This window comes from Oryza brachyantha, chromosome 2, assembly GCF_000231095.2.
Source record: "Oryza brachyantha chromosome 2, ObraRS2, whole genome shotgun sequence".
Classification (NCBI taxonomy): domain Eukaryota; kingdom Viridiplantae; phylum Streptophyta; class Magnoliopsida; order Poales; family Poaceae; genus Oryza; species Oryza brachyantha.
This window is the reverse complement of record NC_023164.2, coordinates 3,272,461-3,298,683: the sequence shown is the minus strand read 5'-3', so window position 1 is coordinate 3,298,683 and position 26,223 is coordinate 3,272,461. Positions and strand designations below refer to the sequence as shown.

Here is a 26,223-nt window from a genome sequence, read left to right as displayed (position 1 = left end):
CATCAACTGGTATCAGGTTCATAATTTATCTTGTCCAGATGAAAACAGATGACTAGTTTATAATTTATCCTATCTGAATGGGATCTCGTCCTCTAGTCGACCCAATTTTATAAACCACTAATAATACAAACATTAAAATAATATATTTATAAATTATTTTGTTGCTTATTCTAAGTTTGTTTGGTATTATCGCAAACATTATGAATTGAAAAATACGATTACGGCCGCCTTCTTTCCACAAGTTAACTAAACCAGATTTTGTTGATTTTCGGATCGAACATATGCTTCTCAAACTGCTACAAACTGCTAAATAGTAATTTTTTTAAAAAAATTTATATAGAAAAGTTGATTTCAAAAATATATGAATCCACATTTTATTTTTTTATAGGTAATAATTAATTAATCACACACTAATTTGTTGATACGTTTTCAGCGCCGATTATAACCAAAGAAGAGGGCCTTCGTGTCACTGATATGTTCATCCAGAGTGTATATATGTCATTTGCACAAGGACGGCGTTGCACATCTCTTACATTTTTAGAAAATTTATGATGGTTTTTTTCTCAAATTATCCAGATTGGGTAAAGAAAAAAAGCATGCACATTGTAGAAGCTTCTCCAACCTTCGATTCTTCTTCTTCTTTCCCCTTCTCCAAGCATCGCCAACCTTCTCCTTCTCCGGCCTTCGCCGCCGCCGCCGCCCACTTCGCCCTAAAAGCGCCGCCGCGAGAGCGCTCTCCGCGTCTCTCCTCTCCTCTCCCACTCGGGCGACCCTGAAACCCAGAACCCATTGTGATTTGTGAACCCCTCCCACTCGTCACGCGATGTCACGCGCCGCCGTGACCAGGCTCTCGCGCGCCGCCCGGGCGGCGGCGCGGCGCCACGCTGTTGGCCGAGACCCCCTCCCCGTCCGCGCCCTCGCGCCGCTCGCTGGGGATGCTTCCTCTGCCACCTCAGCCACCGCCGGTGGAGCGAGGAGGGCTGCGTCCGCGTGGTTCGCCCCGCCCATGGGCCGGCTGCTGGTGCCGCCGCCGCCGTCCCGGCGACTGTTCCAGTACACGCAGCCGGCGAGGTACAGCACCTCGTCCTCGTCTCAGGTCTGGGTTTCGCTCCTCTTCATCTCTATGCCTGTGCATTCAATCGTGCCTGGTTTAAGACTTCAACTATGTCAATAGTGTCAGTTGGTTGCTAGTGGTGGCGATTTCAGTCTTTTGACAATAGATCAATCGTGTTGTGAACTCACTGGCTGTAGATGCTGGTGATTTTAGTTACAAATTTGTACTAATGTTTAGGTCACATGTTCACATAATTTACTGCATGAGTTGAATAATAAGATCACGCACTGAAGCTCGCTCTACATCTGTAATATTCTGCTATGCTCAGTGATCATGTTGCGGTGCATGCGGATACGACGATCCTAAACCATTGCCCGTGTTAGTTTTGGGTTGGCCACTTATACTTTGGAATGTGCAATGTCTCGTGTATAAAGATTTTTACGCCTAAATCACTTAAGCAAGTGTGCCTTGGAAAGCAGTTGCTGATCATTCTGTTGCTCTGGTGAAAATTGAAAACAGTTATTAGTTATCGGATTGATAGGATTATTATGAGCTGCCATATGGTTTGCAGTGAACTGCCTGCTTGCCGATAACATCCGACTGATATTTCATTCTCTTTCTCTGTTTCCCCTTAATTTTCGTCGACCAAACAGATAACTCCAGGAGAATTCACTGAGATGGCCTGGGAGGGGGTTGTCGGTGCGGTTGATGCAGCAAGAATGTCGAAGCAACAAGTAGTGGAAGCAGAGCACCTGATGAAAGCTCTTCTGGAGCAGAAGGATGGTTTAGCACGCAGAATATTTTCAAAAGCTGGAATAGATAACACATCTGTCCTGCAAGCTACTGATGAGTTCATTTCTAAACAGCCAAAGGTAGTAGCTGATTGGCTGTAGTAGTTTATTTATAAGACATGTAAACGTCAACATTAACATTGATTCTGCTGCATTTGTAGGTTATTGGTGATACAAGTGGGCCAATCATAGGGTCAAGTTTCGTATCAATTTTGGATAATGCAAGGAAGTATAAGAGAGAGTATGGTGATGAGTTTGTATCTGTTGAGCACATATTGCGAGCATTCACAGCAGATAAGAGGTTTGGACAGCAGCTGTTCAAAGATCTGAAAATTGGGGAGAATGAATTGAAGGAAGCTATCTTGGCTATACGTGGCAGTCAGCGGGTCACTGATCAGAGTATGTCTAACTAACACCATCTTCTTTTGTACTTTCTTTGTGTACTCCCTCCCTCTCAAAATATAACAACTTTTAGCATTCAAAATTTGTCCCCAAATATAACACCTTTTACACATACATTCTCTTTCCAACCAATCACAAGCTTCCACCACTAAAGTTTCTCATGTACCTCCTTCTCAACCAATCGTAACCTTTCTTCTTAACCAATCATAACCTTTCTCCATTTAATTCTACCAACTTTCTTAATACATGTGTCCAACGCTATAAATTCTTAGGCTTCTATCGTTTCGCAGTTGCAACTGCTTATAAGCCAAATTTTAAATTTTAAAACTTAATTTGTGGTTTTTCCATCGCGGTTTATTTTACAGCTTTTGCTTGTAAGTCGCTATGGACACACATATAAAATTTTTACCCATAAATTATTTTTCGTTTGCATAAACATGGTTTCGCTTTTTTCTTCCAAAAAGCAAAACTTCTCTTTGTTTAGCTTTATATTCACATCTTGATCGGAGATTCTGCCAATGGCAATGGTTTGGTTTCAGTCGTAGACATCAGCATCAAAATGTAACCAGTGTGACTGTTTGATAAGCTTAGGATTCATACTCAACTATAATTATTTTGTGTTGCTTCCAGATCCGGAAGGGAAGTTCCAGGCTCTAGAGAAGTATGGTATTGACATGACAGAGTTAGCTCGACGTGGAAAACTGGATCCTGTTATTGGCCGGGATGATGAAGTGCGCAGATGCATTCAGATCCTTTGCAGGAGAACTAAGAATAACCCTGTAATTATTGGTGAGCCAGGAGTCGGCAAAACTGCTATCGCTGAAGGGTAAACTCTATCTCTACAAAAAATACACTTAGCTACTGAGATCAATGTAGTTAGCTTGTCTTCAAAGTTCAGTTCCTTTGCTCATCCTGGCTATAGTTTCTTTGTGCCTTTGGCAGTTCAGGTAAAGATTTCTGTATCAGCGGTTCCTTTCCCCCATTATGTCAAAAATAGAAATTACCTTTTAGTTTTACGACTTACAGCATTTGGCGGTTTATTCTCTGAGGATATGCTGAGCAATTTGTGTGCATTTATTTCGTGCAGATTGGCTCAGCGTATTGTGCGGGGAGATGTTCCTGAACCTTTACAGAATAGAAGGGTAATTTCTTAGCCTTTTTGTAACTTAATTTTATTTTGTTGTGCCTCAGGGTGGAAAACCTTGCTATGTCCGTATCATAACATTTTCTAGGATAGTAGCCTTGATTTCATCATAGATTCAATCAATCAGATCAGTGGAGGACCATGAGATCTTCCCATGAGTAGTGACAATAGATCTACCTCTCGTCAGGTGGATCAATCTTCATTAAGAAGAATACTTCTGGCTAGTAGGAGTTAATGCAACAAGAAAAGAAGAAACAGATAGTAATTTATTGGGCTATACATTAGATTAATTTATTGGGCTATCCATTCTAATGTCTTTACATGCAAATGCAAAAATTACAGCTTATTTCATTGGACATGGGAGCATTACTTGCTGGGGCTAAATTCCATGGAGAATTTGAAGGGAGACTTAAGGCTGTTCTGAAGGAGGTCACTGCCTCGAATGGGCAGATCATCTTGTTCATTGATGAGATTCACACTATTGTTGGTGCAGGTTTGTATATCTGTCTTTGGCCATTGGTTTGTTTGTTTAGGACTTAGCTATTATCAAGTTAACCTCTGAATTGTCTATTAGGTGTCACATGTTTAGCTTAACTAAATTTGATACCTGAGTAATTCAAAGTAAGCATACATTCATACCGTCTCAAGATTTTTCTCTTAGGTTGGTAATCGTAATATGTACTAGTGCTTCTATTTAGATGATTATCTCATTTTGTTTGTCTTATTATGTTACTTTGAAACTGCGCCTGTCATTAACTATCTTGTCCAACATTTGCACTTGTGGCAAATTGGTCGACCATTTCCTTACTATTGACTATTGTTGTTCTTACCTTACCTTTTTCCTGGTGTAGGCGCAACAGGTGGGGCAATGGATGCTGGTAATTTATTGAAACCAATGTTAGGCCGGGGGGAACTCCGTTGCATTGGAGCAACAACATTGGATGAGTACCGGAAGTACATTGAAAAGGATGCTGCTCTGGAGCGTAGGTTCCAGCAGGTTTATTGTGGTGAGCCAGCAGTTGAGGATACAATCTCTATATTGCGTGGCCTAAGAGAGCGGTACGAACTGCACCATGGTGTCAAAATATCAGATGGAGCTCTTGTTGCTGCAGCCGTTTTATCAGATCGCTACATCACTGGACGTTTTTTGCCTGACAAAGGTTCTGGATGTTCTGCATTATGAACAATTATTGGGAGCTTAAAGTTAATCATTTTCCATTTTTTTCTTGGTCTGAATTTATTCCGTGTCACGTGCAGCTATTGACCTAGTTGATGAAGCAGCTGCTAAGCTGAAAATGGAGATAACATCGAAACCTATTGAGTTGGATGAGGTAGATAGAGAAATTATAAGGTTTGAAATGGAGAAGCTCTCACTGAAGAATGATACTGATAAAGCCTCCAAAGAGCGACTGAGCAAGCTTGAAGCTGATCTAGAATCTCTCAAGCAGAAGCAGAAAAACCTTTCAGAACATTGGGAATATGAGAAGTCCTTGATGACTCGCATAAGATCAATTAAGGAAGAGGTAGGCCCTCATGGTTTGTTCTTTTATGTGTTATCTGTCAATGTTCTGCTATGGGACGTGATATGGTCTCTTAACTCATCTTTTCTTATCATTTTTTAGACTGACAGAGTTAACCTGGAGATTGAAGCTGCTGAGAGAGAGTATGACTTGAGCCGTGCAGCTGAGCTCAAGTACGGAACACTTCTGTCGCTACAAAAACAGCTTGAAGAGGCTGAGAATAAACTCGTGGAATTCCAGCAGTCAGGCAAGTCAATGCTTCGAGAAGAAGTGACTGATGTTGACATTGCCGAGATTGTTAGCAAGTGGACTGGTATTCCAGTGTCAAACCTTCAACAATCTGAAAGGGAAAAGTTACTGCTATTGGAAGATGTACTCCACAAGAGGGTTATTGGCCAAGATATTGCAGTGAAATCAGTGGCTAATGCAATCCGTCGTTCCAGGGCAGGCTTATCAGACCCTAACCGTCCCATAGCGAGCTTAATGTTTATGGGTCCTACAGGTGTAGGGAAGACCGAACTGGGGAAAACGCTGGCTGAATTCCTTTTCAACACTGAGAATGCTCTAATACGAATTGATATGAGCGAGTACATGGAAAAGCATGCCGTCTCCCGTTTGGTTGGCGCTCCTCCTGGCTATATTGGTTATGAGGAAGGGGGCCAATTGACAGAAGCTGTTCGTCGTAGGCCTTATTCTGTGGTTCTTTTCGATGAAATTGAGAAAGCACACCAGGATGTGTTCAACATCTTACTGCAACTGTTGGATGATGGAAGAATAACTGACTCTCAGGGCAGAACAGTCAGCTTTACTAACTGTGTTATCATCATGACTTCGAACATTGGGTCGTCATTGATTCTTGACACACTTAGAAACACATCAGACAGCAAGGAGGCAGTTTATGAAATAATGAAGAAGCAAGTGGTTGAGATGGCTCGGCAGACATTTCGGCCAGAGTTTCTGAATAGGATAGATGAGTATATTGTGTTCCAACCGCTGGACACCACAGAGATAAATCGCATCGTGGAGATCCAGGTAAACCTCTTATGTTTATTCTTAGATGAATACATGTGCCATAACATCAAAAATTAGTTGTGTTTTAGAGTTTTCTCACAGTTTGATTTGATCAAAACAATGTAAAATACTCCACTTGCAGCTGAACCGAGTCAAGAACCGGCTGAGGCAACAGAAAATTCATCTTCAGTATACACCAGAAGCTGTGGAGCATCTTGGCTCTCTCGGCTTTGACCCTAACTATGGCGCTAGGCCTGTGAAGAGGGTGATCCAGCAGATGGTGGAGAACGAGATCGCCCTCCGTGTCCTGAAGGGCGACTTCAAAGAAGACGACACCGTCCTGGTTGACGTGAGCTCCATGGCAATCGCGAAAGGTCTTGCTCCACAGAAGAAGCTTGTCCTCCAGAGGTTAGAGAATGCAAACCTAGAGTTTGTTGCCAATGACTAGTACACGAAGGCATCGCCAAATCTTGTATCAGGTTTGAGGTTCCTCTCAAAGAGTAGATGCTTTCAGCAGCTGCAGGAGCTGATAGTTCCACGTTTCCCCACTTCTGAGCTCTCTTCTGGCATTTTATGGAAGTCCTGTCCAGTGGGGGGAAAAAAGGTAACTTGCAAAGGACGATAGTTTGAACTGTTCTGTAAATACTAGTTTCTCCAGGCATTGCAATTTTCCCTTTGCTGCTATCTGAGAGCAAAAGCTTTGCCAACCTTTGAAGCACATCGTCTCAGGTGCCCTAGTACTGTTAGGAGAATGCCCAATAGCCTTAGAGCATGGAAGGAATGATACGAAAACAGCGAATTTGCTTATTAGTAGGATATAGATCTAAAGGGCTTAGCAGTTCTTACAATACCAGTAGTAATAGATAGGGTACCTTAGAATAAGTTCAAACAGTATAGCTAACTATCGGCGCTAATTTATCTATAGTCAATAATCAATTTATATAGTAGTTATCTATAAAACATATACTATTATGTCTCACTTGTCATATATATATTGTGCCTTGGAGTTCGCGTTGCAGATGGCTATAAATCTATAGCTCATTGTTTTTCTCTCTTATCTCTTTAAAATATATTTATGATTGTTTATAGTCTACTATTGTACCTACTCTTACGTAGATACCTTGAAAATATTTATCTGCCTGACTAGGCAGATCTAGCCAGTGAGATTAGAGAAGTCTGAACAAGTTAGATAGAGTTTTACCCTTTTCTATTGATCTTTGTCATAAAATTTTAGAGATCTGAACAAGTTTGATAAAGTTTTAGTCTCTTCTTTATTAATCTTTGCCATAAAATTTTAAGGGGGTCTTCGTAGGGGCTCCAATAGCTTTTAACAGGGGTAGGAGAGCCCGAGCCCCTGACGCCCCAGGGTAAATCCGCCTCTGCCTGACTTCAACCTTGCCTTATGCCTCCCTCTCATTGCTAGGACAGCTGTCCAGAGCATAGACCCCCATTTCCTGCACGGTGGGCAGGATTCCAACTTGCACTCTTCCATTATCTACACACGTTTTTTTTAAAAAAAAAGTTCTACAAAAATTGTTTTAGAAGATCATGTTACCTATTTTTCAATTTTCTATAGCTGGATCATGAATTATCACTAAAGTATCTCGAACATTTGATGCAAGTGGCTGGCAACATGTGCTTCAACCTTAGATACTGACATACTGTTGCATGACATCTGGAAGGGTGCACCAAAATACAGAGAATCTAACCTGCTCCAGTTCTACGATACGCCACTGAGCAAAACCTTTTCCAGCCCGAGCGCGATGAAGCACAAGCACGCCTGTGTTGTGCACAACTGTGCGAGTCGGTGCACCCACAACTTCATCATCGTCATACACCAGAGACGTTTCCCCGAGCAATAAAAACTAAACGTGAAACAGTATATATGTACAGACAAGCGCAGTAAGAATCCATAAGCAGGCATGAATAGATTTTTATACATCAGTTGCCCCTCCGTTTCTGACACGAGGATCATTCATAGTTAGGCAAAAAATAAACATTCAAGATGCCACTGGTCCAACCAGAGATGCCTCAAGGAAAACAGTAGCATGCCAAACTCTGTCTCCATAACCATGTCTGTCGCTGGAAATACTTATAATACACTATCTGGCGGTCAGCCCTTCAGTGAGTACTTCCTTCCTGTAAAAGCTGAAAATTTTGGTTCGTCTTTCTTCGGATCCTCCTTCGGTTCCTTTTCAGGCACCTACATTGAAAAAAAAAAATGTTACGGCAAAAAAGTGTGTTAACCACATCAAGGAAGAAGTTATTATGCCTTGTCTAAATCTACACAGCTGTTTTAGCTACATTGGTCACTAGAGGTTCATGCATCTAAAGTGGCTTCGGAACTACCACTCGATCTCTAGACAGCTGCCACTAGGTGCGTGAAATGCAAAATATGAACCTTATCGGCTTCCTTTGACGGGCGGTTCCCACCAGGACCAAAGACAAGCTTTCCTGAGGTTTTACGGGACGAGCTGCCCTGTGATGTGGAAGCTGTTGAGGGCTGCACACCATTTGTTGAATTAGCTTGCCGTTTGGCAGGGGATGAGGCTGATACATCCTTATCTTTAGAAGCCTTCCCATCCAGACGCCTCCCAGAACCAGTAAAGGGGATGAACTTTGGTTCTTCTTCAGCTGCCTCCTCTGCAAAATGAATAAACCGTTAGTAATGAACAGTTGTGGTGGAGCAGGCATCACTATCAGGCCTACGCAACGAATATTGTTTGCTTTGACTGACTTGTTTACATGTGTTGTTGATGAAAAGACAGTGGAAACACGAAACAACAGTGGCGGAGCCCAGGAGGTAATGAATAGGAAGAGAATTTGAGGGAAGAGACCAAGATCATTAAAAGAGCATAAAGAAAGAAATTTACCTGCAGTAGGTGCTGCACTAGGAGGAACAGCAGCTATTGGTGGCTCAGGTTCTTTATAGTCAAGTGGTGGAGCAAAGTCTACTTCACAGTCGGTCTCAATAATACTGATAGCATTGGAAGGCTTTGTTTCCACTATATCAATGTAGTACTTCTTGTTATTATATGCAACCATAATGCTATCGCCAGTGGTTAGACAAGAGTAATTCCTCAATGTTTTCTCCAAGCTGCAACAATGGCATAAATGGGTTGTTACTGTTTCTCAGAGTTCTCAATGGTCGAACCATAAGACCCATTGACAATACAATAATAAAGACATGAAGTGAAAGCAGAAGAAAAGTTGCTCTAGAATAGAAAATAATTTATCAAACAATACTAACATTGCTTTAGGGTTTGAAATGTCCAAGAAGTCTGTTGTGTGAGGTTGTAGCTTCACATATGTGCCTTTAGGGAGATTGGCATTTTTTATAAACACCATGTCCCCCTCTTGCAGGAGAAGATTTTGCATCATCTGATAGCGTAGATAGAGTTAGCTTTGGTTGACATCACATAACAATGCAACGTTATCCTAAACCTGACCGTACCCAATATGGCATGTAGATCATGCCTTCTTCTGCAATGAACTCCAGGACACCACAGTGTGAAGTCCGTTCTGCTGCCGCATTGTGAACTTCAAATAGCATAGGATATTCAATATGCAGAGATGCTGCAGAGAAATAGAAAATATTTGAGAAGCTACCAGAAAACAAAGCATGGAAAATTGCTAGAGCAGACAAGCTGAGTCATCATCATGCATGTCCAAGAAGATTATCAAACAGAACTTGCCTAGGCGATCAAGAGCAGAAGGTGGCATAATGACTGTAAAGAAATAAAGCAATACTTAGTTAAACTTCCAAAGTTAGGTTAACAGATGATTAATCAAATGTACAGAGAGCATACTTTTGTCACCAGTTTCAAGCTGTGGCTGCAAAAGATAAAAAAGACAGTTTAGAAGAAAATTCCAGGAATGAAAAACTAAATGCAAGACCTGTTAACTATGCAAAAGGAGCTTATTATATAAAATCAAGATTGAATATTGGCATTCAGATAATACAGTGATGAAATTTGAAAGCATGTCAACGCACTATGCTAGAGGCAAAAGGCAATGCCACAAAGCAACAGGGACACAAAGAGGGATCAATTTACATACCAATACAGCATTAGTATGTTACATTGGTACTTCAGAATAAAAAATGGGGACAGATTCCAAACAGAACAGTTTACCATCCTAACATTATATACCAGCGGAATGTGCAAATGAACCCTCATATAAAGAAAGTAGACAGACCTTGTCAATGAAAGATGCAGGGTAGCAGCGATATGTCTGCTCGAAGGTACTTCCACGGTACCCATATCCTTCAAAATACTATGTAGGACAAAAATATATTAGAACATCAAATTTTGGGTAGAAACAAATGATTGCAAGAAAGAAACGCTCTGAATCCACAAGTTAACTTTGTGCAGTAGATAAACTAAGAAGCTTGATTGATGTTAGTAAAATCAATTTTCTGCTAGAGAACTTACCATACTTGCCGACAAGAAGGTTACCTCCTTTTAATTCCTATCATAGCAGAAACAAGAATACTGAATTAGCATGGCGAATAACAAAAGCAGGGAGTAGAAACATATCCCAACTGGTGATGGTTCGAGCCAAAACGCAAGACAAATTCAGAGCCTATGTTAGACACTACCATCATCATCAAGACTAACAACGCTTTACCTTGTCATTGGTAATGCACATCTCTTATCTGTTGTGTCAAGATTCCCTTCTAATGGGTAAAGAAGGATCAGCTAATTCCCCCCCAAAAACACACAATGGTCAGAGCCACAAAAGGTAACTAGCAATTTCAGGTCAGCATCTAAACATATACGAGTCTCCCACTCGCAAGTAACTCGAAATAGACGTGTACCAGTGCAATCGAGGGATGAGTAGCCCAACCCAGCGAGGAGAGAAGCGAAAATCCGGCACTCGGCAGTCCGCATTCACGGCAGCGTCTAGCAATTCCCCAACCCCCGAACCAAAACGCACAAAAACCCCTCCTCTTCATCCCCCACCCCGACGACGAACAGCGCGCTCCACCGTACCCACCCTCTCGCACGGGGCGGCGCATGCACGCCGCCGCGTGCGCGAGAGAATAGCGGATCCCCGATTGTCCGACTGCCCCCCCCCCCCCAACACCGACCCCGACCAGTCTAGGAGCGCGCGGGGGTCGGATCGGATCTGGGAGAAGCGGAAGGCGCGGGGGGGGGGGCTTACCGTGGAGCGGAGCGGAGCGAGCGGCGACGGAGCCCTGCCGGCGGCGAGGTGGATCCCCCGAGGCGTGCGTGCGCGTGTGTGGAAGGCTCGGTTGGAGAGGGGGGGATGGGGTGGGGTTAGCTTGGATCGGAAGCAAAGGAAGGGAGACGAAAGGAATCGAGGAGCAAAAGGGGAGGAAAGCTCTGCTCTTGTTGGGCCGTGAATGCGACGGCCCGGCCCGGCCCCCAACGAAATCTCGGAACTGTTATTCGAGTTGTTATTCGAGTGACATTTCTGCAAAATACTTCTGCTTTTTTATTTGATATTATTGATGTTTTAATCATTTTTATTTAGTTTTTAAAAAATATATGAAATTATAAATTATGATTAAATGTATTTATTAATAAATTAAATCATAATAAAAATTATTAATAATTATGTAGCTTTTTAATAAAATCAATGGTCAAACGAATATCTAAAATTAATGACATCAAATAAAAAGGCAAAGGGAATAGAGGAAACATAAATGAAAACGATATCCGGTTAGAATGGAATAGATTAGTATCAATCCCAACACACATGGTCAATGTATTGGAGGAGGAGCAAAATAGCAGGTTCATTGTCTAGAACCTCTTGCTGTTGAGGCGGCTGTATGGAAATGGCTAGGAGTAGAGGCTTTCGTGTTTTAATTATTGAGACCGATTGTTTGGAGTTGGCGTCTCTTTGGCATATGGAGAGGGTCTAGCGTTCTGTGATCACACCTTACTTTTAGAGGATGAAGGAGCTCTAGAGGAGTTTTGATGAGTTTAGATGCAGTTATGTTCATCGTTCTTGTAATAGGCCTGCACATGAGTATGCAAAACTGGTTTCTCCTGACCGGATTGATCGGATGGTGGTTGAGTGGCAGTATAATGTTTCACCACTGATCCAGGGGTTGTTTGCACAAGATAAATTATTGTTATATAGTGAGTTCAGGCTCTCTTCTCAAAAAAAATCCCAATACACATGTGTATTAGACCTGATAGTTTTATAGTATCGTCTATAAAAACTAGTGGCAAATTTGTAAATTCTCATGTATGTATTCCTCATTTGAAAAAACTTCAAGCCAAATAATTTATTTTTATATTCAATATACGAATTGAGTGTGCTGTGGAGCGATGCAGTTTGTCTGGGATATGCTGTTATTCTAAGTTTATAGTACTTTTATAACTATTTAAGTGGAAATAAAGGAGCCGACAATGCGCACGAAGTTGTTCCGGAAAAACTTTATCTACATATAAATTTGTACAATGAGAACAAAAGTGCTGCTATAGAGATATTGCTTAACTTATGTTCCTACACTAGACTTATTTATTATTATGTTGATTGCAATACTCCCTTTAGTCGTAAAATATTTGATATCTAATATTGTATCAGACTTTTTAAACTTTGACCACCTATAGTTTATGATGGTTTGCTTTGGGAAAAAAAAGAAAAAAATGGTATGTATATATATTTGTGTTGAAAACAATATTGATACCGTAAACTACTCCGTCCTGTCCATCAAGACAAGCATTCGAAGAACTTAATTTTATCAGAAAATATAAGCATCCATATAATACTTATTATTAAACAAGGGATATCAAATATTTTTTTCTCTCTACATTAACCTTTGCTACACAACCAAAAATCCTTATATTATTAGATAGATAAATAGATCATATGAACTTTATTTTAATATAAAAATAACTGTCAAAGTTCTTAATCTTGTGCTCAACGTCAGGAGGAACTAGTTGCTACTTTGTTCTAAACTCCTCCAATACAATGTACGAGTACTATTTTATCTACATTGTAGTAAAACATTGTTCAATTATTTTCTTATATACGGTTAAAAAAACAGTAAAAATTACCGTACAATTTTCCTACCTGCCAAGTAGCTACAGTACTCTTCGGTTAAAAAACAGAGTAAACAACGCCACGAGCAGCGGACGCACGTTGCCCATGGGCGCCGTCATCGCCGGACGGCGAGCGGCGGCGGCGGCCGCTGCAGCGCGAGCTCCGCCGTGTCCTTCCACAGCCGCGCCTCCATCTCCTTCTCCACCACCCTCCGCTCCGCCCGCCGCAGCGCCGCCTCCAGCTCCGCCACCCGCTCCCTGTCCCTCTCGTGCTGCAGCTCGTGCAGCCTCCTCTCCAGCTCCACGCCGGACACTGCACCGTCCTCTTCGTCGTCGTGGACGTTGATGCCTCGCCTCAGGCTGAGACCGGCGCCGGTGCCGAACCCTCCCTCCAGCTCGATGAACTCGCCGTCGGACCACCCCTCTTCTTCTTCTTGCACCTGCTTCTCGGTCTCGCAGTTGGCCGTCGCCATGGCCGGCGAGGAAGTCGAACGGCCGTCGCCGCCGGTCGTGTCCGTGGAGTAACCCGAAGCGGGGGTGCTCGAGGTCGACGACGACGCCGGCCGAAGATGTCGACGTGCAGCTGCGGTGATGTGGCGCTTGCACCTGGCAGCTTCGTCCCTCATCTCCCCGAGGAGCGCCTCCATCTGCGCGCGCACCTCGCCCATCTTGTTGAGCTCGACGGACGTCCTTGCCAGGAGGAACAGCAGGCTGAGCCCCAAGCCGGCGGCCGCCTCCGTTGTCGCCGCCGCCGCCGACGACGACGCGCCGCTGCCACTCCCAGCCTCGCGTCCTGCAGTGACAGCGCCGCATCAGTAGCCGGCAAAACTCCGAGAGGACAACCACGCCGCAGCGTCCGTACTCCGCACAAACCTGAGGCGTCGTCCGCCTCCGCCGCCGACGACGCGGCCTCGCTCTTCTCGGCGGCGACGGCGAGCTCCTTCCGCCCTTTGCTCCTGCCGAACCGCACGAACCGTATGCGCGCGCACGTGAAGCCCGGGATGCGCAGCCGCGGCGGCGTCCCCGGCACCACCACGGCCAGCTCGGCGGCGGCGCCGTCGCTGTCGTCGTCGCCGCGGAGGAGGCAGTCGGAGATCCTGACGGGCTTCTTCTCGCACGCGGACGACGATGCCATCGCGCGCGCGGCGTCGCTCGCGAGCCAGAGATGGTGGTGGTCTCGCGCGCGCGGCGGTGGCGCTGGCACGGTGATGGTATCGGCTGTTGCTGATGCACAACTGACCAACTGTGTGCTGTGGCAACCGCCTCTGAAAACAACGTCCCATGGACAACTGTCTGACATGCCGGATACAAGAGGCTCCCAATAGGCCAATACGTTTTCGATTGATCATGATGAGGTTGTGTTTTTTTACTAACGAAGGATGAACAATGAATGCTACTCTCTTCATTTCATAACGTTAAGACTTTTTACACTTATCTAGATTTATATGATATATATATATATAAATTATATACATTCATCAATTAATGAATTTAGACAAGACTAGTAAGTCTTATCATATAAAATGGAGATAGTATCTGATAGTGTAAACGATGAAATTAAGTAGCGCAGAGTTAAAAATTATACTTTAAAATATGAGATGATGAACTCATATATATATATATATATATATATATATATATATATATATATATATATATATATATATATATATATATATATATATATATATATATATATATCCTACTACTAGTTGTAGTTACTCTCTTCACGTCTAAGATGCAGAAACACCTCTATACATATTTCTTCTCTCTTCTAACAAAAAGTGCAAATTCTATACATTTAGTTGTATCATTCACATGAGATTTAATAGTGTCTATACTTTCTGTTGGGTGGAAGCAGAAACAGGTATAAAAATGTTTTTCATCATGGATGTACAGGGAGTAGCTACACCTGATAGTAGGATCTAATTTTCATATATATATATATATATGAGCAATTTTATAGTTCTTGAGAAGGTACCATGAGGTACCAAATTTTCAGTGTAAAATTTTGGTTGGTACCTAAGTACTAGGAGGTACCAAATTTTATACTAAAATTTTGGTACCTCTTGGTATCTACTCAAGGACGGTAAAATTAATATATATATAACACTATTTAATATTTTAGAAAATATGCGTGTAAAATCCGATTATAATCTATACTATAGCGCGGAAAAAATAAATCGTGAGTTTTATGATTATTCCAAGCGAATGAATTCATACTCCATCCGTTCATTAGAATCGACAAGCTGTGATAGAATAGCATCAGAGTGCATTACCTATAGATGACGGATGAAACTGCACAGGGACGGAATCAAAAATTTGCGAAGCCTAGTGCTCAACAACGAAATATAAATCGTTTAAATAAATTTTAACTAAAATATAGTAATGTTTCGATGTATTTTTTTGCCAGACGTGAGGCTCGAACCCAAACCACCCTACGCCTGGTAGGGTTGCTTTATAAGAAATGACACAAATGTTTAGGAGCTTACAAAGCGCACCCCCGATCACTTCGATTTTTACCTAGGAATTTTTCCAAACATTTTTCAGTTCGTTTTTTTTCTGAAACCCTAATCAGTTGAATCTCCTGTCCTACAGCCTTCCTTATCTATCCCTGAACATACTAAAGTGTCATCATCAAATCAGTGGCGGCTGCAGCTACCAACAACTATTCCATTCCCCCAATGATTGATCAGTGATGCAGTAGATCAGCAGATCGATGGCCCACCGCCGCGTCGAGAACAGCCCATCTGCTTCTGCTCGCAGGCATGGACAGTCGCCGGCGTCGTCGCAAGCGCCATGCTGCTGATGCTGCTGCTGCTCCCATGGCGGGGCCATGTCAGCGACGCAACGAGAGAGAGAGATCGCCGTGTCATCACGGTCATGTGTAGTGCTCCTGCATGCTACGCTCATCGTCCTCTGGCCTTGCAATTATCCATGCTGTGTGCATTAGGTTTTCTTTAATTCTTCTTGAGGCGCTGTTGAGTTTTCCAAAATTTTTCATCCAAAAACATCACATCGAATCTTTGGATATCTAAATAGAGCATTAAATAAAGATGAAACGAAAAATTAATTACACAGTTATGTGGAAAATCGTGAGATAGATCTTTTGAGCCTAATTAGTCGATGATTAGCCCTAAGTGCTACAGTAACCCATATGTGCTAATGACGGATTAATTAGACTAAAAAGATTCGTCTTGTGGTTTCTAGATGAGCCATAAAATTCGTTTTTTCATTCATATTCGAAAAACTCTTTCGACATCCGGTCAAACGTCTAATATGACACCTAAAAATTTTTATTTCTCCAACTAAACACTCCCTGAATCTGAAAGAGAAATAGTCCGTAAGGTTCACTAAACTTGTTATGGGATAGGTTTTATATATGACGCAATCGCCTGCCAATTGGGACGAAATCTTGATAGGAATGTGACAGTAGTCAGTGTGCATGATTGCCCGGCCGACTGCGAAGTACACGCCGGAGGCGGCGGGGGGAAGAGGGGGACAGTATGAAGCCACTGCTCGATGAACTCAGGTGACCGGTTAGGCTCCTTGGTAAACTTGTAATAATTTTGATGCTAATATAGCGAAAAATGCTATGCATATGATCTTTTCTTCATATTTTGATATGATCAAATATAATGGCACGAAGGGCAAGAGAAAAACATAATATTTATGGGCTCTAAAGCCTAATTAAAAGAGAAACGTTTCGTCGTACGAAGATCATAGTAAATGTAGCCATGCTGAATATAGGCTCTTAAGATAGAAAACCATATTAAATTCTTAGGCCTCATTTCAGTCGGAGGAGTCTTATGAGATTTTTTTTTCGAGGAGATGGCTATTTCTTGTGTTCTAAATCCGTCCGCGTCATGGCCATATTTATCGGAGCCCCAAAAGTTATCAATGTGTATTACAATTGATCGAGAAACTAGATCCTCTGACGTAAAGTTAAAGGGTAGTTAGTGATTGAAGTTATGTATGAAGAAATCTCGACGCGATGACGTGCGTGGATTTGGATCCCAGGGAGTCGTGCAGTGGTCGTGGACAAGTCGGCAGGTGCAGAACAGCAACAGAATGTACTCCTAGCTGGGATTCTGACAGAGAGAGATATGGGGTGGGGTACGGGGGTCCATGGAGAGTGTGTTGTCGCGATGGATTGGTGGGGTGCAGTCCGGAGATGGCGAGAGTGTTGAGGCTGGTGATTTGGATGGCAGGCACGAGATGCAACTTACGGAATGACACATGCATGCTCGGTGTATCGGACTGCTCAACCATCTCTCGCTGAGAACCGAGCCTTGCTCGGGTGGCTACCCGAGCGGGTACGAGCAGCCCACGCGAGTTCGATCTCTTGAATCGTAACTCGTGTATCTTACTCGGGGGATTTTTTTTTTATACGCGTGCGCACGATAAAATTCTAAACGCGTGGTAGGGACGTACACGCGTGTGTGCGTGTGTTATGGTTTAAGGTGGTATGTGTTTATGTGCGTCCCAAGTTGTACCTTTTAAAAAAAACATCTCTCGTACGGGTATACTCCCTCTGACCACGATAAGATAATATTTTAGTTTTTAGATATAATGTTTGACTATTCGTTTTATTTAAAAAAACTAAAATCTACCCCCTCCGTTTCATAATGTAAGATGTCTGACTTTTTGCTTAAAATATTTTATCATTTATCTTATTAAAAAATATATGAAAATATCATTTATTTTACTTATGACTTATTTTATTGTCAAAAGAATTTTAAGCACAACTTGTCATTTTTTATATTTGCACTAAATTTTTGAATAAGATGAATGGTCAAACATTGTAACCAGAAAAGTCAAACATTTTACATTATGAAACAGAGTTAGCAGTAGACAAAATATAACTTGTACTTTAGATGTGCCTATATTTTTTAGAATTTCTAAATAGAGCTAAAACCCCATGGAAGGAAATAATCTCTGTGTTACAAGTCGGCATCAAAGGGTGGTCGTGCCGGAGTGGTTATCGGGCATGACTAGAAATCATGTGGGCTTTGCCCGCGCAGGTTCGAATCCTGCCGACCACGATAATGATTTTTGTTTTGACTAATTTAACTTAGGATACTTTTAAGTGTGCATGCTGTGATGGAGTAATCAGTAATGCATGCTTATTAATTAGCACATAACTTAACCATAAAACAACCTATATTCAGGTGGCATTTATTTTGATAAAAATGGCGCCTAATTCAACCTTTATCAAACTGATCAGGAGTCAGGATACATCATATTGAGCATTAATTTCCCCTCGTTGGCTAGTTCATTCTACTACGGAATTCAAATAAGTTGGGAGCGATTGGTTTTCTATGGAAGACTGCTGAACGGTATATTAACAAACTAAAAATAAATTATAAATAAAACTCTTATATATATGTTATTGAAAAATAAACTATGATGAAAAATATCTAAAATCAACTTTAAATTTACTTTGTTTCAACTTGCTCCGCTTTTTTCTTATTTAACATATTTGACTTTTTAAATCTAATACGTGATTGTTTATCTTATTCAATTATATATATATATTTAAAAAATAAAACTACACGTCATGTTTAAAGTATTTTAACATTAAAATCATAACAAAAATTAAATTGTCCCCGTCCTGCTGTCACTGCGGTTCCGGCAATCTGGCGGCTGCGCGCGGTGCTGTTCCTCGCCACGGGTGTCTCCGTTGTCGTTCCGGCGGTGCACACATGCGTTATCATGTGGTTCAACTGGCGGGGCCCGGCACGCTGCCGGATAGCGACGGTGACAGTGAATTTGCTATCATTATTATCAACTTTTTTTTAATCTATACTTTATTTTTTTAAAAAATAATGGTAAATTTCATATATATACCGTTCTCAATGACTCTACTTATTATGGAAAAAGATCTGTGAGATTAATGGACCTATATACCAATAATAAATATATGTAACAATTAAAATATAATATATGCAAAATCCTATTACAAACGTACGGGGAATGTGTTAGTAATGTAAAAACACGTACGGAGGTAACCGATAAGATTACAATTTCTAGCACACCCAGCAAATACACCAAATAGTTTGACCCGTCTTCACGTGCGTATTGTGCACTCTACTTTTCTAGAGGCAGCATCACGCACGCATGTACGCAGCCTTTTTTTCACCTAGTCAAAAAAAGGTTGGAGAACGGTGGAGACCGATTTGTCTTGTCGTCGACGAACAACAGAACCAACCAAAAATTCTCCCTTGCCGGTCGTGCGCTTGACCGGACAACGTTCGTAACCAACCAAAAATTAGGCCCTGCTTAGTCCCAAAAGTCTTAGCGATCACATGTGACACATACGAAATGTTAAATATAGTTAAAAAATAACTAATTATACAGTTTAGAGAGAATCTGCATGGTGAACCTTTTGAGTGTAATTAGCCCATAATTAGCCATAAATGCTACAGTATCCCACATGTGCTAATAACGGATCAATTAGGTTTAAAAAATTCGCCTCGTAGATTTCGGACACCCTATGTAATTAGTTTTCTAGTTAGTTACTGAAATAGTCTTCTGTCATCTGGTCAAACATTCAATGTGACGCCCAACTAAAAAAATTTCGCGAACTAAACAAGCCATTAGGCCGAGTTAATCTCCCTCTCTTACTACAGGCGTATACTTCCCAAACTGCTAAACGTTGTGTTTTTTTGAAAATTTTCTATAGAAAAGTTGCTTAAATTATATTGACCTATTTATTATTTTTTACAACTAATAATTAATTAATCATGTACTAATCTATTACTACGTTTTCTCGCCGAATATTCAAGCAACAAATGAACATGGCCTTAGTGACCACGGAACCCACGAATAGTCTCATCTTTCTGAAAAAAAAACGAAAACGAAGGGTTCGAACTGTCAGAGTTATGGCTAATAAGCATAGGAATATATATGACACAGTAAAAATAAATTATATGCTAAAAGTAATTTTAAAACTATATTGTTTACAGATAATTAAAAAGAAAAAAAATACTAAAGAATGTACCAGGTTCCAACAGTATGGACATTACGGTTAGGTTAGGTTGTGTACACTATTGGTGATATGGGAACCAAGGTTCCCTCACTGGTTAGCTCGCAGTGTCCTACGATTTGTCCATGGCCGCGTTCAGCCAAGTGGGCATAAGTTAAGTTATGTCTGGCACGCAAAACGTAGTAATAGATTAGTATATAATTAATTAATTATTAAAAATATAAAATATATTGATATGATTTTTTAAAACAACTTTTTTATAGAAAATTTTGTAAAAAATACATCGGTTAGCAGTTCGGAAAGCGTGCGCGTGAAAAACGAGGGAGATAAGTTAACTTAGAGCAAGTATAATAGCAAGCTACAAGCTGGATAAATGCTTATGTGGAGGAGAGAGATGAGTAGTGACTGTAATCTTATAGCCAGCTTGAACACAAGAACCAAGAAATTATGTGAGAGAAATATGTGAATCATGTATTAATGATAAAGAGCTAACTACTATATAAATGAGCTAAGAAAAGACTATAAAGGGCCTTATAGCCAGCTTATTAGTTATATTATTAGTCTTGCTCTTGCTCTTATGGAAGGACAAAGAACGCGGCCCAAAGTCTTGGTCAGGAGGGGTTGGGCCGTCCCAATTCCTTTCTCGGGAAGCAAACAGACATTGGGGTAGCCTGATACCAACCAGCTAGCATGGGGTGCGGTTGAAGACCAATGTACCCCCGCCAAGAGAGCATGTGCTAGGTGCATGTGGCGGCTGACGCTATATATGGGCAAGTTAGTTTATCCTCGGCACGGAAAATATAGTAATATATTAGTATATGATTAATTAATTATTAATTATTAAAAAATATAAAATAAATTAATATAATTTTTAAAACAATTTTTCTATAGATTTTTTGTAAAAAAACTACACCGGGTTTAGTAGTTCGACAAACGTGTGCGCGGAAAACGAGAGGTAATTAACTTACCGGGGACAAACAAATACGGCCCTAGGAGAGAACACTAAAAGAGATGGAAAATTGTATCATTTCTTGGGTAGGGGTAGAAAAATAGGAGCACTCGCAGCCCCGTCAATCCCTTCATCATTAGTGAGAGAATGAACTCCTTCGGCAGGGGCGGAACAGCCAGCCACAATTAGACATCTAGTCTATCTAGTAGATACTAACAGATTACTAAGTAGACTCGTAAGTCTAGCATTATTGAATTGAATGATATTTTCTTATAGGGGAAGGGGAGCATTTAAGCCGTCTTTATTAGCGTTATGTCTTCTCATATATTAACTATTTTTAAAGAATATTTAACTAGTTGACTATTAAATTGACTCTCTTTTTTTTTCTCAGATTGACCGGTCTTATACTATCTTTTTAGCGTACGATAAATTATATATACATATATAGATATATAGTTTTATAGTATGGATTAGGTTCGTTTATCCTTATCGAGCCTGCTTTATTGTTTTATCACGCCATTAACATTGACATACAGAGTATTTGGTGTTACAAACTTACAGGTTTACTATACCACCGACACGGCTCGTGACAACTTTTATCTTGCCACGTCAACCAACTTATGCGGCAACACTGGCATAACCAAAAGATTATATGGTGATATTTTCTCTCGAAATTTAGTAATAAAATTAATTATTAAAAATGTTTAAAAATAAAAAAAATCTATGACGTCCCGGTCCAGTCCAGTCCAGGCCAGATTAAGGAGTGATGCATGGATGAGCATAATCAATTTTGCTGGAGCGGGTCCCATCGCATTGACCGTTAATCTGCGAGAGCTGGGCTTGGCGTGGACGGGGCCCGTTCATGCATCCCGGTCGGTCGGGGGGCCGAGCTGGATCCAGCCACCGAATTGAGCCGCACCGCACGTACGCGCCGCAGATTGCGACGCCACTCGCGCTCCGAACCTTCCCGCCCCAGTCCAGAGTAGACCTAACCTTTCCGGATAACGCCAACGCCGACGTGGCATGGCCGACACCACAAAACCTTTTCAATTCTTACTACTACATACTACCCGTAGGGCTCAAATTAAGACTTTATGAGTGAGTTCATGCGGTAGTAATCATGTGGAGTGAAGTTTATAAAAGTGAGAGACGAAATTAGATAAAACAGAAACAGTTTGATACAATAAAGGGTATTCTGGTTTTTTTAATTATATGTGAGATAGATAAAACATAAATTTATTTGGAAGGAAGTATTGCTAGCTAACAATTCATATGTAATCACGTGTACATTTGTTTGCATATTAGTCCTAGATGCAAAAGACAACAACATTAAATAGAAAAATAGTACTACTCTGATTTCACTTAAGTTTTGTGCCAAAAATAGTCTTTATAAATAATTAAAGAAAAGTTAAATAGAAATGCTAGTTTGCATTCTTTTCAACACAAAGACAAAATATTATCTGAATTCGTATAGTTATTTAATGATATAATAATTTCTGCAAAAACAAATTTAAAAATAATAACAAATAAGTATATAATTAATTAATTATTAGTATAAAAATATAAAAAATATTAATATAGTTTTTAATGCAACTTCATATATTTTTTAAAAAATTAAATGTTTTGAGAGACGTGTATTTTAAGACACGATTAAAAAATTGCGCAAGAAAGGAGGGAGAAGCATCGAGCGTGGACCGGGCCGGCCGCCTGCACCGCCTGCACGTGGTTGACTGCCCGCCGGGGCGGGCCCACCTGGGCCGCCGCCGAGCGGCGCGTTTCCACTCGGCTTCCTCGCCTCCCGCGGCGGCCGGGGCGGCGTGACACGTGTCCCGGGTCGTCGTCTCTTCTCGCCTCGTTTTGTCCCGGAGCGGATCCAGTCAACCGGCTCGCCTACTTGCAGGCAGCGCGTAGCCTACTTTGCTAGACTTTGTCTCGAGCTGGGGTGGGCCCGCATGTCAGCCTATCACCTCCTCCTGAAATCTCCGTGAATTTCGAATTTTGAGCTCACTGTGACGAAGAAAGATATTTACTCTCTCTGTCAAGAAAATGATTTTTCCGGTTTTCGTGTCCAACTTTGACCATCCGTCTTTTTTAAATTTTTTAAAAATTGAAAAAAAATTAGTCACATATAAAGTACTATTCATGTTTATCATCTAATAAAAACAAAAATATCAATCGTAAATAAAATTTGAATAAGACGAAGAGTCAAAAATTAAAGGTAAAAAATGAAAAATTGGTTTATTTTAGGACGGCGGGAGTACACTTGTTTTTTCTCGAAATTTACCTTGAAGATGTATTTTTTTATAAATATTTATATATAAAAATTTTATGTTTGTAACAGTTAATTTAATCGTTTACATAATTAAATAGTTATTATAAAAGATCAGATAATGTTCCATCTAAAAGCTGAAAAGAATGTAGCCCAGCATGGAGAATTCAAATTCTTTCGGGATGGAACAAATTTTGTTTAGTTTGCTCAAAGGAGTGTACTGCTGCTACTACAAACTGATCTTGAAAAACAATTTTTTGTTTCCTACTTGTACATGTTACAAGTGTCGATGGATTTTTTTGTCGACGCAAATATATATCTGAATCGTCTTGCTCACGTCCGGCCGCCGTCGATGGTCGTTGATCACTGCACCCATGGCCGCCGGCCTGAAAGGTTAACTGTTCCTCGTCTATAGTATTGATCTTGATCCCTCGTGTAATGGTGTAAAGAAGAAAAAAAAATCTAGGTTATATACAACAATCATCGATTTCTAGCTAGCTCGCCGGTGATCCGCCATGGATGCCGCGTCGTGCTCTGGCCGTGATGGCCGGTCAATTGATCTGGTCGCCGCCGGCCATGGCCAGCCATGCCCGCGGTTGCAAGAAGCATTGATGAGATCCGCCATGTCTGTCGGCTCAATCCTTGGTCGGCGAGAGCTCGAGGATGCGGCCGGAGAGGGCGGTGACGAGCGCCGCCTTGAAGCTGGGGTCACGCGTCAGCGTCATCGCCATCTGCTCGGCCAGGTTGCGCCTGATCAGCTCCGACGCCGCCGCGGCCTGCTCGCCGTTGACGGCGGCCGCCGCTGCTGGTGGCTCCTGGCGATGGTGCGCTGCCACCGGCGCCGCGGCCGCCGGAGCAGCTGGCGCGTGGGGCGGCGGCTTCTTGCCGGAGCCGTCGCCGTTCTGCGCCGACTGCGGCGGCGGCGGCTGGCCGTGGTTGTGCTCCCCCTCGTACGTCGCCACGAGGATCGTGTTGTCCTCCGCGCTTCTCTGAACCTGAATTTTCCATTCCAAACACAAAAATTCAGAAACAGAAATCGTATTGCGTGTGCAGAAACTCAACTCAATTTCCCTACAATTTGAGCCAAATTGAGCTAGATTGTCACATAAATTTAACAAATTTTGTTCGAATTAGAGAAATTATAATGATTACCTTCTTCTTGACAGGGCAGGCAGGAGCAAATGAGCATCTGAAGTAGGCTCTTGGGCAGGGGTTGTCCTTGGTGACCTTCTGACCATACTTCCTCCATTGGTACCCATCTTTCACCACCTGATCAATCGAATTCATTGCAAGAATTAGAATTAATTAAGGTTAGAAATGAGACGTTAATTGCACAATCACATGAAAAATTTAAAATTTGGTTTAAATAAATAAGTATATATATATATATACCAGGCTGAGGTCGGATGGGTCGGCGTGGACGTAGAGCTTGGAGATCTTGGGCTTGCACTCCTCGCGGATGCGCTTGCATGGCTCGCCGGAGGTGCACTCCGTCTGGTCGGGGAAGGAGGCGGCGGCGAGGCCGTTGGGCATCATGTGGATGTGCGGCGCCTGCTGCGTCGGCGGCGGCGGGGGGGAGTCGTCGAGGCTCTCGCTCTTGCGCTTCCTCGACGGCGAGACGGAGCCGCCCTCCGAGGTGGAGGAGGGGTTGTTGCCGCCGCCGCCGCCGTTGGCGCTGGCGGTGACCATGTCGCTGAACTGGCTCTGCAGCGCCTCGTACTTGGCCGCCACCGCCGCCAGCATCTCGCTCAGCTGCCGGTTCTCCGCGCCCATCCGCTGCAGCTCCGCCTCCAGCGCCGCAACCTTCACAGTTTCAACACACACACAGAGGAATCCATTAGCCAACTCTCCCTAGCTCCTCCTAGCTCGAGCAAGCTCGCCATACTCTCCGGCCATGGCGTCTGTTTTGATCTGCATGTACACATGACCACCTACCTCAGGGTCTTTCTTGAGAGGCTGGAGGAAGTTCTCCTCGACGAGAACCTTGGGCCTGACCATGGCGACGGCCGCCACCGGCGCCTGGTGGTGGTGGTGGCTCAACGGCGGCAGCCCGACGCGGAGGTCAAGGCTCAGCGATGGCTGGCTGCTGATCCACGGATCCATCACTGAACCGATCACAGACCGACCTCGAACTACCTAGCTAGCAAGCTCTTCTTCTTCTTCTCCAAAAGACGACGGCGAGCTGAGCCTGAGCCGGCCTGAGCTCGAGAAGACAAGAGACGAGAAGAGAAGAGAGGAGTCCCGAGGAGTGGGTGGGGAGAAGCTAGCCCTAATATATAGGGCAGGATGCGAGTCCAGTCGTAGGAGGAAGAAGCGCAGCATGTCGCACTCGCACGCATGTCCTCCTCGTCTTCGTCTTCTTCCTGGTCACGCAGGATTAGGAGTGGAAAGAAGAGAAGGAAAAAATGTTTTTTTTTTAAGAAAAGAAAAGAAAAGAAAGCGAGGCGAATTCGAGCATGCGGATGTGGTGGCAGAAATCGGAAGGAAGGAGACTGGATGGTGACCTCAACAGCTAGCGGCGCCAACTGAATAGTTTTTTTTTAAAAAAAAAATCTTTCTTCATGTTAGCTCTTTTCTTGTCAAAGGAGAAATTATTTTCTCGTGATGGATGAAGTCATCACGGACACCCGGTATATATCTCGTGATTGATTAAGTTATATGAGCATAGAATAACTAACCATAAATACGATTACGAGTGTTTATTAAGTTTAAGATTAGATATACATGCTCTATCGCACCGGAGCCTAACCAGCCGAGCTATGCTAACTTCGCAAGAGCGAACAATTAATTAGGTTAATTATGGGCTGTAATAACGAGTGGGTGGGAGACTAGTGAGGATGTCGGCCAGCAGCATGATGGTCTTTGGGTTGGGTGGTGGGGCAAATTGGCCAAAGTCAAGAAAATACACCACATGCTTACTAAAAGATCCCCATCTCTATCTTGGATGTCTTGCAATTGGCAAAGAAGAAGTTGGAGGAAGAGGGGGACATGGATGACTTCTTGACCCCCCTAAAACTTAACTCCTACTTTTTGGAGCCTTCTCTTTGTGAGTTGAAGCTGTGAGCATGCACTTGCC

General features: G+C 42.3%; 4 protein-coding genes and 1 non-coding gene across 6 annotated transcripts; 2 read left to right on the top strand and 3 right to left on the bottom strand.

The window, feature by feature from the left end:
- The first annotated feature begins 615 nt into the window (after nucleotides 1-615).
- LOC102703557 (chaperone protein ClpB3, mitochondrial) lies at nucleotides 616-6,606 on the top strand. Its single transcript, XM_006648314.3, has 10 exons — nucleotides 616-1,096; nucleotides 1,708-1,926; nucleotides 2,007-2,244; nucleotides 2,878-3,073; nucleotides 3,335-3,389; nucleotides 3,734-3,884; nucleotides 4,243-4,551; nucleotides 4,649-4,914; nucleotides 5,014-5,943; nucleotides 6,065-6,606. Exons 1-10 carry the CDS (start codon nucleotides 824-826, stop codon nucleotides 6,368-6,370), a joined length of 2,943 nt encoding a protein of 980 aa, XP_006648377.3. The 5' UTR covers nucleotides 616-823; the 3' UTR covers nucleotides 6,371-6,606.
- Nucleotides 6,607-7,808: 1,202 nt separating this feature from the next.
- Nucleotides 7,809-11,211, bottom strand: LOC102714980 (ubiquitin fusion degradation protein 1 homolog). 2 transcript variants are annotated; one of them, XM_040521029.1, is made up of 10 exons: nucleotides 11,089-11,211; nucleotides 10,356-10,392; nucleotides 10,120-10,197; nucleotides 9,732-9,756; nucleotides 9,618-9,650; nucleotides 9,377-9,498; nucleotides 9,173-9,303; nucleotides 8,796-9,019; nucleotides 8,324-8,565; nucleotides 7,809-8,125 (listed from the first exon to the last, which is right to left on the bottom strand). In XM_040521029.1, exons 2-10 carry the CDS (start codon nucleotides 10,356-10,358, stop codon nucleotides 8,036-8,038), a joined length of 948 nt encoding a protein of 315 aa, XP_040376963.1. In that variant the 5' UTR covers nucleotides 10,359-10,392; nucleotides 11,089-11,211; the 3' UTR covers nucleotides 7,809-8,035. The 2 variants fall into 2 exon arrangements, with proteins under 2 accessions (XP_040376963.1, XP_006646981.1); XM_006646918.3 differs by lacking the exon at nucleotides 11,089-11,211 and adding an exon at nucleotides 10,742-10,853.
- A 1,612-nt stretch (nucleotides 11,212-12,823) lies between these two features.
- Nucleotides 12,824-14,076, bottom strand: LOC121053654 (protein POLAR-like 1). The gene is made up of 2 exons (XM_040521432.1): nucleotides 13,815-14,076; nucleotides 12,824-13,734 (listed from the first exon to the last, which is right to left on the bottom strand). The coding sequence occupies exons 1-2, from the start codon at nucleotides 14,074-14,076 to the stop codon at nucleotides 13,058-13,060; spliced, it is 939 nt and encodes a 312-aa protein (XP_040377366.1). The 3' UTR covers nucleotides 12,824-13,057.
- A 3,828-nt stretch (nucleotides 14,077-17,904) lies between these two features.
- Nucleotides 17,905-17,986, top strand: TRNAS-AGA. The gene has a single exon. It is a non-coding gene; the product is annotated as a tRNA-Ser (tRNA).
- A 5,300-nt stretch (nucleotides 17,987-23,286) lies between these two features.
- Nucleotides 23,287-25,378, bottom strand: LOC102703282 (WRKY transcription factor WRKY71-like). Its single transcript, XM_040520270.1, has 4 exons — nucleotides 25,083-25,378; nucleotides 24,540-24,950; nucleotides 24,300-24,416; nucleotides 23,287-24,142 (listed from the first exon to the last, which is right to left on the bottom strand). The coding sequence occupies exons 1-4, from the start codon at nucleotides 25,248-25,250 to the stop codon at nucleotides 23,783-23,785; spliced, it is 1,056 nt and encodes a 351-aa protein (XP_040376204.1). The 5' UTR covers nucleotides 25,251-25,378; the 3' UTR covers nucleotides 23,287-23,782.
- Nucleotides 25,379-26,223: the final 845 nt, after the last annotated feature.